The sequence below is a fragment of the Oncorhynchus clarkii genome, chromosome 20, assembly GCF_045791955.1.
Source record: "Oncorhynchus clarkii lewisi isolate Uvic-CL-2024 chromosome 20, UVic_Ocla_1.0, whole genome shotgun sequence".
Classification (NCBI taxonomy): Eukaryota; Metazoa; Chordata; class Actinopteri; order Salmoniformes; family Salmonidae; genus Oncorhynchus; species Oncorhynchus clarkii.
The window spans coordinates 35,835,755-35,848,663 of NC_092166.1; the positions used below are offsets into that span (position 1 = coordinate 35,835,755).

Consider the following 12,909-nt stretch of genomic DNA (forward strand, 5'->3'; position numbering starts at 1 on the left):
AGTGTTCAAACTTGTAAACAAGGCTGCATGGGATTACTGTTATTGCGACTCCATGCAGCCAAGAGCAATGTCCACTTTAGGTGTTGTTTCTACATTATTTCAATGAAATTACATTGAACCAATGTGGAAGACGTTGAATTGACATTTGTGCCTAGTGGGATACTGTATTCTTGACATAGCTCATCCTATACAACTACTGCTGTACATACCCTTTTACCACTTACACCGTATATTGTAGATATTGTCTATACACACCCTGTATTAATATTCCGGACTCTGACATTGCTCGTTTCTTAATTTCTTGTTTATTTTTATTTTGTTTTGTCGCGGCACCTGCTTTAACATCTGCTAATCTCTGTACTAATAAACTTTGATTTGATTTTAAATGTTTATTTAAAATGTTGGAGGGGGGAGGATTAAATGATGGAGAAACCATTTGTCCTTCTGTCTTTTTGTATATATTGTGCTGCTTTACCAACTGGGGTGGTTACCCACCATAATGAAACAAACAATAATGAACCAACAATTGCTGCAATCTCTAAATCATGCATTATATAACAGCAAATCATACCAAAGCATCTTTGCAGTATTTTCAAGAATGCCTCACAATACAGGTATTTACAAAAGCAAGTACAGTTACGTTCACAGCGTTCTAACGTGACAGAAATATTTGATTATTCAACCATGACTAAGGGTATATTATAATCCAAAATGTCTTGCAGTGACAGCCAATAGTATTTAAATGTCTGGCTCAAATAAACATGACTTCTCTGTACTCATGAAACTAGTAGGTCTAATAATTTGACCTCAGCTGGTGTTTGGCTATTCTGAGACATGTGCAGTCAAATCTTGGCAGTTGTTTATAATTTCTATTAAATAATTTTTTTATTGCACTTATTCTAGCAACACATTTGAACATCAACATAGGTCATTTTCATTGATAATATCTACTTCCTTACATTTATATTTTAGTCATTTAGCAGACGCTCTTATCCAGAGCGATTTATAATTAGTACTTCTTAGCCAAACAAAATCAAACATAACTGCTTAATCACTTGTTTCTTAAAAGCAAAGGAAATACATGCAAGCTTTGCACTGTTTACAAAACACTAGTCACTATGAGTCACAGAGTTCACACTTTTAGCAAACTTCTGACGTTGGACAAGACACAGGGCAGGGAATATGTCCACAATAATGGCAGGGTAGTGTCATGGTTGCAGAGTTCCATTTCAATCCAGTCAATTCAGGAAATGGATTGACATTCCAATAATGAATTAAGTTTCCCAATATTTTGACTTTGGTGAATACTGAACTTCAACTCTCTTCCTGAATTGACTGAGTTGAAATAGGCCTCAACCTAAGATGAGTGTACAGGTGTGAGGGTTGGAGGCAGGGGGGCCTAGTCCTTTCTAGGGGGCTTTGACCGGGTAGAGTTGTATTCTAGGTGGTTTTGACCAGGTCGTAGACGTGGATGTGGAAGTCATCGTCGTATTTGATGTAGTAGACAGAGGGTTTGGCTGGAACCTGGTAGATAACCAGCCCCGTCCTTTTCACGCCCTTATCCGTGACGTACTCCACCTGCTTACCCACAAGGCTCTCTGTCTCCTCGCCTGGCTTCCTGTCTGCAGGCAGTAGGTGTTTGTTCTCTGGGAAACAAGAAAATAATAAGATGAGGAAGAAAGAACAGAGAGAATGAAAAAAGAGAATTTGCATATGCTGTCGTCTGCCCTTTTACTTCACATACCAAAACAAATACTTCCTCCTCATTCAGGTAGCCTGCTCAGAAGCTAAGCTATTTATTTGCATTTATTTAACCAGGTAGGTAATTGAGAACACACTCCATTTTACAATAACATCCTGAACAGGGAATGAGCATAAGGTATGTATGTGTGTTCCAGTTATCATGCTCAATTAAAAACTCAAGTCTATTTCACCCAGTAGCCTCACAAGATTTACATGACCTCCTATTTTTTCATATGCTTTCAGTCACCTGCTTTCCATTTAGCTTCACAACAATTACTTCACCACAGGTGGTCATAGTATTCTCAACGTCGTTCTCTTCCTATGTCCCTATTCCAACTTCAGTGCTGTACACAGTAAACTCCACAGTACTATGCCTTCTTAAAACCTTGAGTGTAGGGGGCAGTATTTTGATGTTTGGATGAAAAACACACCCAAACAAAACTGCCTATTTCTCGGGCCCAGAAGGTCGGGTCTAGAATATGCATATAATTGTCAGATTAGGATAGAAAACACTCTAAAGTTTCCAAAACTGTCAACATATTGTCTGTGAGTATAACAAACTGATATTGCAGGCGAAAACCTGAGGAAAATCCAACCAGGAAGTGCTGTTTTTCCTGAAACATCTCTGTTCCATTGCAGGCCTTCCCTCCATTTAAAGGGATATCAACCAGATTCCTTTCTCTATGGCTTCCACATGGTGTGAACAGTCTTTAGACATAGTTTCAGGCTTTTATTCTGAAATATGAGCGAGAAGGATCACATGCGCAACAGCTTGGAGCAGACATTTTCTCTCTTTCTCCTATTGAAAAAGCTACGGTCCGGTTGAAATATTATCGATTATAAACAACCTGAGGATTGACTATTAAAAACGTTTGACATGTTTCTACGAACTTTACGGATACTATTTGGAATTATCATCTGCCCCGTCGTGACCGCTCGAGCCTGTGGATTTCAGAACAAAACGCGCTAACCAAATTGAGGTATTTTGGATATAAAAATAATCGTTATGGAACAAAAGGAACATTTATTGTGTAACTGGGAGTCTTGTGAGTGCAAACATCCGAAGATCAAAGGTAAGTGATTCGTTCTATTGCTTTTCTGACTTTCGTGACCAATCTACTTTGCTGTTTGTAATGTTTTGTCTGCTGAGAGAGATGTCCTAACATAAACGCTTGGATAGCTTTTGCTGTAAAGCTTTTTTTTTTATTTTTTTAAATCTGACACGCCAGGTGGATTAACAACAAGCTAAGCTGTGTTTTGATATATTGCACTTGTGATTTCATGAAAATTTAATATTTTGAGTAATTTAATTTGAATTTGGCGCTCTGCAATTCAGCGGATGTTGACGAAAATGATCCCGCCAAGAAGTTTAAGAAGATAAGATACTGTAGAGCTATACCAACATGAGTGTACCCTTGACAATCAAAAGGACCACCATCCCCATTACTATGTTAAATGAGGTTTCCCTTTGGTCAGCACTAACATTGCATAAATCCTGAGATTATCATAATAGGCAATTTGAGAGGGAATGATAATTATCTCTGGCAGTGTCTGAGAATGTTTAATCTTTCATTTGTATAGTCCAGATTTATCAGTGGACCGATTATCTCTCTCCATTTCTGTCTCTCTGTATTGCCCTTCCCTCTTTTTACAGGATTAGGGAATTAGCTGATTCCAACCAAAGAAAATTAAAACAAATATCCCAAAACAAATAAAAGCTCTTACCTGCTTCAGGGAGGATGCGGAGGTCTCCGTCCTTATAGTCGTCCCAGAGCTGGTACATGTAGAGCACAGGGTCCTTCTCATAGGTGATGTAGTACCAGTTGGTCATGATGGGGGCGCGAGACAGCACCATGCCCCGCCACTCGTTCTTCTCACCGTCCTCCTTCTCAAACAGGTGCTCCACAGCCTTCCCCACCAGCTCTGGCGCATCATGGGGCACCTTGATCTTGTTGTTTACTATAGGGGTAAACCACAGATTTTATAGTGTTGAAAATAAATCAAATAGCAACATGGTTAAGCAGACCGAATGCTGCGATCACTTTTGGTTTAAAATTAAACAGAATATGAGCTTTCGCAAGACGAGGCAGATTCCACCAGGCAACTAAAATAGTTCCCCAATTAGGGAAAGGTAGAGGGAATAGCATTGCTTTTTTGTGTACTTTGGGCGGTGACTAGAGGTGGAAACACAAATACTAAATTTCAAAACCACTCCTAAGCACTTGTGTAGATCTGAATGGCATGGATAGCTGTATAGGTCCAATCCTACATAATCCTTCCACATTGACACATATACAGTAGAAGCGAGGTGCTAGGGTTCATAATGGGATTGAGCACAATTATATTGCACAGAGTTGTGGTTTGCTGTACGGAAGAAGAATACAATTATCAATGAGGGGAAATTACACATGATAAGGCAAAACTGAAGTACCTCGGCATTACACTGGAACCTGATCTCTCTTTTGAAGAACATATCAATACTGTTTCAAGGACAGCTTTTTTCCATCTACGTAACATTGCAAAAATCAGAAACTTTCTGTCCAAAAATGATGTAGAAAAATGAATCCATGCTTTTGTCACTTCTAGGTTAGACTACTGCAATGCTCTACTTTCCGGCTACCCGGATAAAGCACTAAATAAACTTCAGTTCATGCTAAATACGGCTGCTAGAATCCTGACTAGAACCCCAAAATTTGATCATATTACTCCAGTGCTAGCCTCCCTACACTGGCTTCCTGTCAAGGCAAGGGCTGATTTCAAGGTTTTACTGCTAACCTACAGAGCATTACATGGGCTTGCTCCTACCTATCTCTCTGATTTGTTCCTGCCGTACATACCTACACGTACGCTACGGTCACAAGACGCAGGCCTCCTAATTGTCCCTAGAATTTCTAAGCAAACAGCTGGAGGCAGGGCTTTCTCCTATTGCTCCATTTTTATGGAATGGTCTGCCTACCCATGTGAGAGACGCAAACTCGGTCTCAACCTTTAAGTCTTTACTGAAGACTCATCTCTTCAGTGGGTCATATGATTGAGTGTAGTCTGGCCCAGGAGTGTGAAGGTGAACGGAAAGGCTCTGGAGCAACGAACCGCCCTTGCTGTCTCTGCCGGGCCGGTTCCCCTCTTTCCACTGGGATTCTCTGCCTCTAACCCTATTAAAGGGGCTGAGTCACTGGCTTACTAGGGCTCTTTCATACCGTCCCTAGGAGGGGTGCATCACTTGAGTGGGTTGAGTCACTGATGTGATCTTCCTGTCTGGGTTGTGCCGTGGCGGAGATCTTTGTGGGCTATACTCGGCCTTGTCTCAGGATGGTAAGTTGGTGGTTGAAGATATCCCTCTAGTGGTGTGGGGGCTGTGCTTTGGCAAAGTGGGTGGGGTTATATTCTTCCTGTTTGGCCCTGTCCGGGGGTGTCATCGGATGTGGCCACAGTGTCTCCTGACCCCTCCTGTCTCAGCCTCCAGTATTTATGCTGCAGTAGTTTATGTGTCGGGGGGCTAGGGTCAGTTTGTTATATCTGGAGTACTTCTCCTGTCCTATCCGGGGTCCTGTGTGAATTTAAGTATGCTCTCTCTAATTCTCTCTTTCTCTCTCTCGGAGGACCTGAGCCCTAGGACCATGCCTCAGGACTACCTGACATGATGACTCCTTGCTGTCCCCAGTCCACCTGGCCGTGCTGCTGCTCCAGTTGTTCTGCCTGTTGTTCTGCTCCAGTTGTTCAACTGTTCTGCCTGTGATTATTATTATTTGACCATGCTGGTCATTTATAAACATTTGAACATCTTGGCCATGTTCTGTTATAATCTCCACCCGGCACAGCCAGAAGAGGACTGGCCACCCCACATAGCCTGGTTCCTCTCTAGGTTTCTTCCTAGGTTTTGGCCTTTTCTAGGGAGTTTTTCCTAGCCACAGTGCTTCTACACCTGCATTGCTTGCTGTTTGGGGTTTTAGGCTGGGTTTCTGTACAGCACTTTGAGATATAAGCTGATGTACGAAGGGCTATAGAAATAAATTTGATTTGATCAAATTCATCTGTTATGTACATGCTGGTCTGGAGCAAAGACCTGCACACACAGTAGCTCTTGTGTATTTTGTAGATAGACTGACTGGACTTCCAATTGGTGAACAGTGTTTAGCAAACAGACAAAACTTTGAAAACAAAATGTAAATACGTTGTTTTAAACTTCCTAAAGTTACATTAATTACTCAGCAGGCTATCTTAACCATATGGGAGACATCTGCTACGCTACCATTAAGGCAGAAAATAACCCGGATGGAGATTCGCTTTGACAAAAACGAGACTGACGGTATAATGGAATAATTGAAGATGCTCAATGTGAAAATGGTCACAATGCAAACGATTCTTGAAAAGCAAATAAACAGCCAGGTCGACAGCCTTCGTGACAACATGGAGAAGCTGGTCATAGAAAATCAAAATCTCATAAACTGATTTGGAGCAGAAAGCCAAATAAATCTGTGAAGATATTGAAATGGATATAGCGCTCCTGAGTTCAAGAATGGGCAGTATCGAGGACAAAAATGTAACACAACAAGAACCCAACTAAACAGTTTGACCCAGACGCATCTATAATAGTAACCTTACAAGGACAACAAAGACACGGCAGAAAAGGAGGAGAGCTGTCACCGAGGGTGCCAGAGTTGGTGGCCACCGAAAGAATGAGAGCAAGAGGCTGGGGACCAGGAGTCGTGAAGGTCACATTAAAGATAAAGGGTATGTCCTCCGGCTAAAGCATCATCGGTCCACACAAATGGAATAATCAAAATCAACTTCAAAACTTCAAGATTTCTACATTTCGGGGAATGGGAGGATGATGAAGCAGTTCTTCTGATCCCTAGGGCGACCACAGACGCCGGGACTAACAGATCATGTCCCGGCTTAACAATTGTATTTAATTCACTGGAACGTTAATGGATGGACGACCTCAAATTCTACTCTTAGAACATTACTACTACAGGCCCTACACCCTGACTATTCATCTGAATGAAACTCATTTGTCTGGCGACTCCACTATTGACTTGGATGGTTATTCTTGGTTTGGACGCAACCAAAATGTTCATATAAGAGCAAGAGCCCCTAAAGTTTCAGGTGGCATCTGACTTTTTTTAGGAACAAATTGAACAATATAGAGTGAACATTGTGGACAAGTCAATGGATGGAAAAATTGGTTTAAGATTTGCACACTGTGTCTAGTTAAATAAAAAAAACATTATTTTGTTATTTTGTCTTGTTATTTACCACCGGAGGGTTCTACGGATGTGCTTGTCATTGGCAAGGACTAGGGAGTTTTTCTTAGGATAAAAAATAAACAGAATAGAGCTAAGCACAGGCAAAATCTTAGAGAAAAACCTGGTTCAGTCTGCTTTCCAACAGACACGTATGAGACAAATTCACCTTTCAGCAGGACAATAACCTAAAACACAAGGCCAAATATATACTGTAGGTGCTTACTAAGACGACATTGAATGGTCATTAGTGGCCGAGTTACAGTTTTGACTTAAACCAGCTTGAAAATCTATGGCAAGACTTAAAAATGGCTGTCTGGCAATGACCAACAACCAATTTGACTGATCTTGAAGAATTTTCAAAAAATAAAACATTGGCAAATATTGTACAATCCAGGTGTGCATAGCTCTTAGAGACTTACCCAGAAAGACTTAACTGTAATCGCTGTCAACGGTGATTCTAACATGTATTGACTCAGGGGTGTGAATACTTATGTAAATTGGATATTTCATTTTCAGTACATTGGCAAAATGTTTTAAAACATGTTTTCATGTTGTCATTGTGAGGTAGATGGGTGAGAAAAATAAATATTTAATACATTTTGAATTCAGCCTGTAACACAAAATGTGGAATAAGTCAAGGGGTATGAATACTTTCTGAAGGTACTGTATATATATATATATATATATATATATATATATATATATATATATATATATTCAGTGACCTGAACAGTCGTATCTGTGATCTGAAAGATTGTTTAATTGACATTGATGTTATTGCACCTAAAGTTGCTTTAGACACAGGTTTAAATAGGCATGAGTTCTCAAAAGGATTCCAAATTCTGCATTCTAGATGGTAGATTATCACCACAAAATTATAATTTTGTCAACAAAGTGAAAAGCAGTCGTCGACTATATTATAACACCTCATGACTGTCTGAATTCATGTGTGGAGTTGAATGTGATTACTTCAACTGAGCTTGTGGAAAGTAAAGGTTCTGAGTGTATCGGCCTGATTGGAGGCCTGCTCCTTCATTGTTGTTTCTGAAACTATACTGGGGAGGAAGGTGATGTAGGCTTATCAAAGCCAAATGCAAATCAGACCAAAAGAAGGCCTAGAAACCTAGCTGACCATTTTCTTTCATCTGACATGTGCTGTACTGTTCTTATGGACCTTATTGATAACCTGGAAGCTTGCCAGAAAACACAATATAATATTGATCAGTGGTATGGCCGGTTCTGTGATGTACTACATGATGCAAAGGAAAAGTGTTTACCTGTTAAAATCAGTATCATCCAAGCCCAAAACCTCAACAAATTGGTAAACCGTTACTGGAATAAAGAGTTAAGTCATTTATGGTTTGTAATGAGTGTTGCAGAAAATATGTTTCTAAAATGTAACGACCAATCAATGAGAAGAGGTTTAAGGGAAGAGTTTAAACAGTGTCAACATATCTTTGACAACAAGCTAAGTTCTAGAAGAGGAGATTCAGAAGGGGCCAAGCACTGCATCTTGAACAACTGCAAAGTAAGCAATTTTGGACTGAAATTAATAAACTGGGTCCGAAAAGAGTTATGAAAATTCCAATGGAAATCATACTGGAAAATGATCAACTTGAACATAAGAAGAATTGTGTATTAGATAACTGGGAGAAGAATTTTGTTAACCTATTTTCAGGCAATAATATACCACCTGTGCTTGATGATTAATTATAAATTATACATGTAACTTAAAGAATGGGTTGGAAATTTAGATGAATAGGGCTGGATACACCTCAAACGTGCTCCTGAATTGACTTTGGAGGAAGTTAGGAAGGCTGTTGAGAAAGCAAAATAAGAAAAGCAATAAGAATAGCAGTTGTCAAGTGAAGTCCTAAAGTCTACTAGGTTACTGCAGACTCTATTTTGTCTTTTACTATTGTACCCGGATGATATTGTTCTCATTGCAGAAAGCGAGTTTGATTTGCAATGTATGCAGAACACAGTCAATCTCTGGTGTACCAAATGGAGATGAATGATTAATGAGACAGTAAGAAGCTTTCATATTCTCTTTTGAAGCAATACCCCTAAAACACTAACTCATATTGGTTTCCTTTTGATGAATGTATGACTTTTAAAGAGGGTATAAAGTATGTACTAGATTCTGCAGATAGCATGTTGGGGTCTGTCGTAAGTACACTGAAAGTCTGTAAAGACCTGGGCTATTGTACATATTCGCAGCTCTTTAGTTCATGTGTGTCCTATACTGAACTATGCTGCTGGAATCAGGGGTTTTATAGAATCCAAAACAGCAGACTCTATTCAGAATAGAGCCATACAATGTTTTCTGGGAGTGTGTAAGTTTGCTCCAAGCCTTGCTATTCAAGGAGACATGGGTTGGGAGCTCTGTGAAATAAGACAAGAGGGGGGAAATTATTAGGTTATGGAACAGCCTTATCAATATTCCAGTGGACAGAATAACAAAAATGTATTTCAACTGGGATAAAACACACAACTACCCTTGGACAACGGAACTCGATGCCATATTTAAGGAAGCTGATCTACAACACTTTAGAAACAAGTTAGGATGCAGTATGATCAAACACAAGTTAACCCTTAGCTACAATGAAAATTGGTAAACGGACATAAAAAACGGCTAAACCAAAACTCTGAACTTACAACCAGATCAAAAGGAGCTTCGATCTATGACCTTATGTCACCTCTCATCTAACCAAAAGGTCCTTGTGTGCCCAGTTGAGAACCAGGATACTGCCTCTGACAATTTGAAGTACGTAGGTTCAATGCCATTGATGAAGAAGAGTGACTATGTACTATCTGGGATTTAGGAGGTTGAGAATGAAGGGCACATTTTATTGTACTGTATATGATGATTTGAGAGCTATACTGTTTGCTAAAATGTTGCAAAGAAAACAGGAACTATTCTGGATATTAAAAAAGAATGGCAATTTACATTTTTTTTTTATTCCTGGTTGTAAATTGTATCTCCAAAGCTTGGAAGATGCAACACGGTAAGCTGTATACTTCAAAGGTTTTCATCAGATTATTTTTTCCTAAATAGCCAATTTCTGTATACATTAAAGTTTTTTGCCAGATCAGGACCTAACATAAGGACAACTCAGAGTATGCTGTTCTGTTCTTCTGAAATGGACTACATTTTCATCATACCATGTTACTTTAGACCATTCTAAAATAAATCATGGATTTATTGTGAAGGTGTAGGCTATATTACAGGGATTTATAAGACTTTCTATAATATAGATGTTTCAAAGTTCTCCATCGGTGGCTTGTAGACTACGTGTGGAAGCCAGGAGAGGCTAAATGTGTTTATGTTCATTAACGGTCAATTACCGTGAGATCGGACGTTATTTGCTTGACAATCACCGGCTGACTAAATTTAGTGACCGCCATAGCCCTACTCGTGATCAACCTGGTTAAATAAAAGCTTCAACATACTCAAATAGCAAGCCAACCCACCGACTTTCTCTGTTAAAACCTGGAGGTTGGACACTCGCTCATCCTTGAACAGCTCAATGCCATAGACGCAGTCGAATCCGTCGTATTTGACCATGTAGAGGGAGGTGTTGACGGTGAGGCGCTCCAGCACTGTGCCTTTCCACTTGGTCAGGTTGCCCTTCTCCCTCCAGATGTGCTCAATCCGCATGCCCAGCAGGTTGTTAGGGTCCGGGGTCGATGACAGAGACGAACCTGAACTCTCACTCAGCTCACCGCTGCTACGCTTTCTGAGGGGAAGGGAGAGAAGAATATAGGCTCTTCATCTATGTCTGTAATGTCTTTTTCGTTATGTGTCAGACCCCAGTAAGACTAGCTGTCTCCATTGGCATCGGCTAATGGGGATCCTAATAAAAAAAAAAATGTAATCTGTAGCTAGAGGACTTCTGCTCTCTCCAGGAGTAGCTAAGTATCAGTTATTTATCTTAATCAGTTGTTGCCGTCTTTTGTTGGCTAATGCCATTACTTTTTTCATACTAGCACTTTGCTGATAACTATATTGAGGTAAAACTTACTATGATTGTGATATGTGGTTGTCTCACTTAGCCATCTTTACACTAAATTCAAGTCACTATGGATAAAAGCGTCTGCTAAATGACAAATGTAAAATGGGTAAAAATAAATTCAACCCACTGGGCACAGACGCCAATTCACAGTCTATTCCACGTTGGTTGAACGTAATTTTGTTGAAATGACGTGGAAACAACGTTAATTCAACCATCGTATGCCCAGTGGGCAAGTTAGGGTTCAATCAAACCAGGAAACACACAAAACAGTACTAGAATATCAGTGAAATAACCAACAAGTGATTCAACCTACCTGCCCCTTTTCTTGGACATATTTCCATAAATTCACACAATCCTGTGGGTAGAGGGCAAAGAGTGTATTTTACAACACAAAAACATTTAATAATCTCAATCTTGAGAAAGTAACTTGATACAATTGTATTGTGTGTTGGATTATGAGTTTATATTTTACTAGGTTATATGGATAACACATGGACAGTGTCTTGAGGAGCAGAAATACCTATATTCAAGTTACAAAGGAAGAAGGCACACATATTTACCTGGGGATTCTGGACACTCATAACAATATTGGCTAAATTACAGTGTTATCATATCGCATAATTATGGTTACGTAAATTATGCTGTCCCCCACAACCAACAAACCCACCAATGTAGTCTACAAGGTTATATGGATAACACATGGACAGTGTCTTGAGGAGCAGAAAGACCTATATTCAAGTTACAAAGGAAGAAGGCGCACATATTTACCTGGGGATTCTGGACACTCATAACAATATTGGCTAAATTACAGTGTTATCATATCGCATAATTATGGTTACGTAAATTATGCTGTCCCCCACAACCAACAAACCCACCAATGTAGTCTACAGGATTGGTTATTTTACCCATGTAGCCTAGTAGTTTCCCGCGAGTAGACCACAGGCGTGGTAGCCATTGTAGCCATACCGGATGTCAACAAACAACAATGTCGCCCTCCCTCTCGCTGTATAACCTCTTTCAACTTCTGCCAGTGCAATTTCCTATACAATCATGTCGCGTCTCTAGTGTCATTTCGCTGCGACCAAGTTTCGAAAAATTGTAGCAATTCGATTTTTCTGGACTAGACAAGAGATATACATGGCGACAGACATAATCAAGTTGAAGCCATCCTGTAAGCAGAGGTGTAGCTTTTCACATTCGTAATTTTTGTTCAGATGTTGACAATTGTTTTTCAAAGGCGCGCGTGCCTATTTGCGACATCAACGTCGATGTAACAATCAACGTCATGTAATCATGTATAGGCTACAGTGAGATTGTTTTGTGACATAAAACTGACCTCTGGTCTACAGTAAAACGACCATTGCGGTATTTGCATTACAATAGCGCACGCAACAGGCGAAGTTGACGCACTGGAGGGCTTGAATTACAGCAGGCCTATACTCTAGTGTAGTAAAACGATTATTAAAGTAGAATATATATTTAAACAGAGTTACCTGGGCACTATTTTCATATCTACTTCCCTCTGCTGAGCAGAATCCACTTCATGAAAGCTACAAGGAAATAGTCTTACTACGGAAACTACAACTACCAAGATAGGTCTATGCCTCAACGAACTGTTCATTAAATCAGTGTACTTCTCAAAGGACGCTGGGAGTTGGTGTCCATTACGTCACTCACCATAAAGCCATGGAAAGTGATTGGGTGCTGTATCTCACAAAGGAGCGGACATGTTTTAATTTAGCATACATCTACAGTGTGGCTTTGGCAAGCATTTAAAGATTCCGTGTGTATCTATTTTGCCTATCTGTTAGTAAACTTTGAGGCCAATAGGCTACGTACGTGGAACTAACCTACATTTCCCACCATGCAATACATTTTGTGAATTGTCTTTCCCAATATTCGTT

General features: G+C 39.9%; 1 protein-coding gene across 2 annotated transcripts; it reads right to left on the minus strand.

The window, feature by feature from the left end:
- Nucleotides 1-435: 435 nt before the first annotated feature.
- LOC139376308 (spindlin-1-like) lies at nucleotides 436-12,644 on the minus strand. Of its 2 annotated transcripts, none has more exons than XM_071118695.1 (5): nucleotides 12,499-12,644; nucleotides 11,319-11,360; nucleotides 10,464-10,729; nucleotides 3,469-3,702; nucleotides 436-1,646 (listed from the first exon to the last, which is right to left on the minus strand). In XM_071118695.1, exons 2-5 carry the CDS (start codon nucleotides 11,336-11,338, stop codon nucleotides 1,441-1,443), a joined length of 726 nt encoding a protein of 241 aa, XP_070974796.1. In that variant the 5' UTR covers nucleotides 11,339-11,360; nucleotides 12,499-12,644; the 3' UTR covers nucleotides 436-1,440. The 2 variants fall into 2 exon arrangements, with proteins under 2 accessions (XP_070974796.1, XP_070974797.1); XM_071118696.1 differs by lacking the exon at nucleotides 12,499-12,644 and adding an exon at nucleotides 11,911-12,043.
- Between the last annotated feature and the right edge of the window lie 265 nt (nucleotides 12,645-12,909).